General features: G+C 37.4%; 1 protein-coding gene across 3 annotated transcripts in view; it reads left to right on the forward strand.

The window, feature by feature from the left end:
• SLC11A2 (solute carrier family 11 member 2) overlaps nucleotides 1–5768 on the forward strand; it is a 67525-nt gene extending 61757 nt beyond the window's left edge. For all 3 annotated transcript variants that reach the window (XM_026714828.2, XM_087925300.1, XM_026714831.2), the window contains one exon: nucleotides 2070–5768. In XM_026714828.2, coding sequence (XP_026570613.1) covers nucleotides 2070–2147 — 78 coding nt within the window. In that variant the 3' untranslated portion in view covers nucleotides 2148–5768. The remainder of the gene's footprint in view (nucleotides 1–2069) is intronic.
• Nucleotides 5769–6000: the final 232 nt, after the last annotated feature.

Below are 6000 nucleotides of genomic sequence, written 5' to 3' on the forward strand. Positions count from 1 at the left end.
ACAATTCACTCCTAAGTAATAGGAAGGGGGTGGCGGTTCAAAGAGTAATATTTCTACATGAATTGAAGAACAAATGATTGCCAAACATAACTAAAAAAAGTTCTCATCAGTCAAGCAGTGCAACAAATAGTATGTTAATCTGCAAAACATTAATTTGTACCAAGTTGATGCAAATTAATGGAAAGTCTACTTAATGTAGATGTGTCTCCCAACTAGCAGCCAGGAAGGGCATCTGCAAAGAGGAGGTGTGTGTTAAATATTCAAAATGGCAATGACTGCCATATTGACTTTTTTTTCACACCCTTTAATTCATGGCTATCCCTGCAATTGTTACAACTAAACTTAAGGTAAAATGAAGCTGTTGTACCTATGCAGAACAGAACATGCTCAACCCCCCCTACATATTGTCTCAATCAGTTATATGAACATCTGGAGCACTAGAATTTGCAAGATGGAGATCCCATTCACCCAAATTGAATGATTCTGTACCAGGGTCTTATTTTCTGAATTACACTGTACAGCTTTGTGAGGAGGCATAAAAAGATGAGGAAATTAACTAGTATCATACATGCTTGCTAACAATCAACTACTGTTCAAAACACACCACCTACTCAGATGCAAATGTTTGCTTTGCAGCTTCAGGCAAAATACGGTTAAGATTTTTATCAGGTATTGCTGAAATGATGACGTGTTTTTCAGCAAGGAAGCTGATCTCTCCAAGCGTCAGCTACAAAGAACAGGCCCAGAGAGAGAGACGGAGAACAATCTATCCTCAGGGATTTGGTTCTCTGATGTTTTCAAGAAACTAAGATTCCCCCAACCTATTTACTATGGACTGTCATTTCCATGGTTATGCTAGCCAGGGGCAATTGGAGTTGTAAATATAAAATTCCAGATATAAGGAAGGCACCTACTTGGGCAAGTTTGATCAACACCCAGCCTTTCATCTTCGAGGCCTTTGCTCAGAAGATCTTAAAAACCCTTCTTTAGAACTTCAACACATCCTGAAACAAACTCCTGAAGAGATTTAGTGCCAACTGTATTTATTAAATATTTAGACAAGGAACAGTAGAATAGGATCAAATAATGGCCGCTACGTTATCAAAGATTCATTCACTGATATAACGAATCCCTTTAACCCTTAGAATAGGCCAAATAGGTCTGTCCCTTATATAAAACAGGAGTCATTAATTGGATTTTGAGAACAAAATATCTCTATGAAGTATTTCTATCTTCAAAGACATTTGACAATGATTTTAAAAGCCTTCCTATTCTACAAAGAAAAAAATAGCTTCTAGGCTAAGATGTAATTTACTGGCAAATTTAGCAGTTTTGCCTGGGAGTGGTTTGTTCATAAGAGCCTGGTTCAGCCCTCTTAAAAAATGAATCACCGCCAGTGGAACTTTGGAACGCTGTGATTGGATTGTGCATTCCTATGATTGGCTGTCAAGTAACTTCTCGCTTCTAACCTGCTCAATTCTGTAGCACACCGGATGCTCATCCTCGCTTAATTTTCAAAGGGAGCCTGACAAATAGAGCACCTGTGATCTCTGGAAATAGATCTTAGTATTTAAGTAGTTGTTTGGATTATTCAGCAATGGATTGGGTTCGCCTACTGTGCTAGGCCACAATGTGGCTTGTTTTGCATTCAGCAAATAACTGCATTATGGCCTACAAAAAAAGGGGGGGGGGGCGTATTATGTCAATTTTCTCTTGAAATCCATAGATTTTGTTGCTGTTCTTCATGGTTAAAAGCTGGCTTCAAATTATCTAAGAGAACTCGGAGATTAAAACAAACTTGGAAAAATTAGAATAGGGCCATGCTTCATTACACTAAGGTCCTTTCTCAGCTTGGAATTGTGTCAGAATTGCACACTCAAAAACCTAGGCTAGCCAATGAAATAAATGATCTGCTGGAAGATAAGAAGCAGCTTTGCTTGCCATTTCCTGGGTGATTCCTTTAAAAGCTAGTCACCTCCTAGGGAATTTGGAGATCTCATATTTGATTTCTGGATTTTACTTCTTTCAGAATTTCTAACTGCCAACTTCTCTTTTTTTGTCTTGCCTAGTATCATCTGGGACTCACTTCTCAGCCTGAACTCTTTCTTCTGAACAATGTTGATGCTGTCCCAATCACAAACAGATGAAATCCTGTCCACCACCGTCAACCGAGTGTAACTTATTTGAAACACCTTTTCAGTGCTGCACAAAACCAAATTTTGATTGGTTCTGATATTAGCGGGTACAAGTCAAGAACTGCCAATGGAGTCTGAGCCTCCTCTTGAAAGAAGAAGCAGGAAGGCGAGTCAAATTATGAAGAGTTATCTGTTACACTGGGAAACAGACCTCTTTAGAGGCTGGCTGTACATGAGGTCATCTATGAAGGCTATTAAAGGACTATTGACAAAGCTGAAGCATACCTTGTAAGTGAGAAAAATGGTTCTAATTGACAGACAGCTGCAAAATGCAGAAGGTAACAAAAAGGTGAAGAGCTATGAATGAAATAAGGGGGCTCAACTTAATATTTATTTTTTTTGCACATCTCAGTTCATTTATGAGGAGGCTGGAAGAACAATTACACTGGAGAGAGTCGCAAATAAAGGGAGAGTTTGGTACCCTCTTCCTCTTTTTCCACTTAAAAATCCTTACCTCTTTATTGGTATAAATAGGTACATATTTGTAAATAAAAGTTCTGATAGGAAGCATCCCACTTAATACAAAATGTCATTAATCTGTTTTGGAAGGATTCACAATTCTCTCTTAACTTCTGATTTCTGGAATGCTGTTAGATTGTGTTCTAGAAATTAAGCAATATCCTGCTTTAATTCAAAAGGAAAATTGAACAGAACTTTCTGAAACTCTTAATGATCATAATCCACCAGGAAGAGTATCTGCGTGAGCCCTATATAAGACATGAAATAAAGATGAACAAATAGAAGATGGAATAAGAACACATTTCAAGTTTTTTAGGATTAGACCAGTATTTCTCAATCTTGGCAGTTTGAGGATGGGTGGACTTCAACTCCCAGAATTCCATTGGCTGAGGAATTCTGGGAGTTGAAGTCTACCCATTTTCAAGTCCTCAAAGTTGAAAAAGAGTGGTTTAGACAAAAAAATTTGGTAGGTTTCCCAGCGATGTTCCTATCCTAAATTCAATGTTTCATCCCAATTCCTTCATATGTCATATTCCTGTGCTTTGCATACATGAAAAGCATGTGTTTGCTAACCCTTTGGTTCCCTATTTTGTTTAATTGATGTAGGGAGTTTTTTGTTTCCTTTTGTTCCATGCAAGTCTAATTCCTGAGCTAAAGAGCATACTATTTGCTTCAGTGTGCTTAAACTGCAGATTCTGCTTAGCCCAAAATCATTCTGAATTGTCATTGTTTTTCCAACTGCGTCCCTTATTCTTTTCTCCAGAAGCTGTAAGACCATAGACTCTAAGGAAAAAACATGATAATCCTATATTTTTACTAAGAATAAATAAACCTAGAGGCTGTTGTTTCTTCTCAAGAAAGTTGAATAGTGAGAAGAAGAATATAGAGAAAGGTAAATTCCAAAGAAATCCACTGTAGGTCCTCTTTCTTAATTGCTGGTGGAAAACTCCAGCCCAATGATGGCCCCAAAACTCTGGCTGTTCCACTAGCAATGTAAGGGCATGTCAAGTGGGTTAGGGAAGCTTTGGATGCATTAGTGTCCCTGATCTTTAATGACAATTATCATCAAGAAGGAACAGAAGTAACAAATCCAATAATAATTCTCCCTTGTCCCAATTTCTTGAAGATTAATCAACCTTCTTTTCTGAGCTTGAATTAAACATGAAGCCTTTTGCTCAAGAAGTTCTATATCTTGAAGACTTTTGCTCTCATCCTTGAGTTTAATCTGTTCTGCTTTTTCTGGCTTCTGCTAGCATTGTTCAAGTTATGCCTCAGGCTTTGGATAAAAGTGTTTGTTCATTCAAGTACAAAGAAAGTTTCAGGCACATTTTTACAGTTGGAGAGACAGAACTGGGAGGAATTTCTTTGATAGAGAGCAGGGGTCTCCAAACTTGGCAACTTTAAGACTTGTGGACTTCAATTCCTAATGTTCCCCAAACAGCATGGCTGGCTAAGAAATTCTGGGAGTTGAAGTCCACAAGTCTTAAAAGTTGCCAAGTTTGGAGACTCCTGATAGAGATTATACACAATCCGATTTACATAGTTCACCTTGGTTTCAAGTCAGAAAAAAATATAGTGCTAGACAGATTATTCAAAATGCTACCTGAGCATGCACAGGATTGAAACCTTGTACTTACTCTCTAAGCTTTCTTATAAAACTTATTCAATGCAGTATTAAGATTGGAGGAATTCCACCACAGACTATCCACTCAATCCTTGTATCACTTTTCCCTTTGAGAAGTAGCTTTCTAGCCCTCATGACAGGATCACTTAAAAAAAAAAAAAGAAAGCCACGTGTGATAAAATACATATATTTTACTTGAAATCCTATATTTTGCATTTGATATTTCACTTCCCATTTCGTCTCCTTTTCTGTGATTGCCAGCAACTTCAAAGTCCATTCCCATTTTCCTGCAGTCCAGTTCCAGAATAAAAAGACAGGTTTTAAAAGATCGTGTAGGAGATAGCGTACTCTACATCAAACAATTTTCATATCTTCTATCTCGCATCTGAGAATAAGGATACCGTGGTATCTCTCATTGTAAAATGCATAACAGAGTTATATAAATTCTTCCAACTTGCATTGTCTAATCTGATGCTTAAGTTTATTACAGGTAGGCAAGCTCCTTTTCTGCTTCGGATAATAAGCCTCTCGTTTTACCCAAGTCATACGTTCATGTTGTAAAAGTTGGTGATGGTTTGTGTAAAGAACCAACTTCTTTATGTAAACGTGGCCTCCCATCTCATCTCCTTTTTAACCATCATTGGTGGCATACCTTAGCATGACCAGATTTATTTGTTGTTTTCACATTCCAGTGTTAAGATTTAATTTAATTTCCAGACCTTTATGAGAGGATGCACCTAGATGCAAAAATAAAATAAACGCACTCAGCATTGAACTTTGATTTCAGAAATTTCCCCCTCCCATTCCAAAACCATTCAAGTTTCCAATCCTTACATTCAGAAATAAATTGGCAATATTGGTAGAAAACACTAATGTTCATAAATACTACAGCTGCTTTAGTTGGCCAACGTGCATCCTATCTCTGAATATTAGATATTCTCTTTGATTTTGGAAATCTAATGTTGACATAGCTTTAAAACAAAGTTATGCCAGCAAAGTCTCCTAGTCTTTAACCATGACAGGTAGATGTTCTTTTGCAACAGTCTTGTATGTAGTTTGGGGCAGATGTGTCTTGTTCAGCAATAAATTGAGACTGGCTTCTAAGACTGGCTGCAAAGCTGTTGCCAAAACTTTGCTTTCTGCTTCAGATTGAAGAATGTAATATTCCTATGCTCAAACTGATGTCCAAGTCTCTTACTTGACCTGGATGCACAGGTACATTTGAACTCACTAGGTTGATGGTACTGCCAGAACGATCAGATAGCAATGAAAATGATTCAAGGTGCTCAAAATATTTGTAACTGGGCAATAAAATATTTGGTTTAGTGCCTTTGGTATCAATTGCTTTGAAAAGTTTAATGTTACAAAATCCATTTTCCTTTTTGTTAATTTTGCTTGATATTTGGTACTAATTTATTTGAAATGTTGGGTCAGCCATTTTGGTTTATTTAAATGAAAATCCAGATCTTCAAATAAACATCAAATACCTACTCCTCTTTTGGGGATCTCATCTTATACCAAATGCACGTCATTACAATTCCTTGCATTCTGTGACTTTTTAAAAAATTAATAATAATACAGAACTGCTTTAAGTACAGTAATTGCAAACATGAGAACCAATGGTGGGTTTCAAAGTGATTTACCATCGGTTCGGTGGGTGTGGCTTGGTGGGCATGCTTTGCGAGTGTGCCAAACACACACTCTGCGCATGTGTAGAGGCTT

The sequence above is a fragment of the Pseudonaja textilis genome, chromosome 2, assembly GCF_049901715.1.
Source record: "Pseudonaja textilis isolate UNSWEBS1 chromosome 2, rPseTex1.2, whole genome shotgun sequence".
Taxonomy (NCBI): domain Eukaryota; kingdom Metazoa; phylum Chordata; class Lepidosauria; order Squamata; family Elapidae; genus Pseudonaja; species Pseudonaja textilis.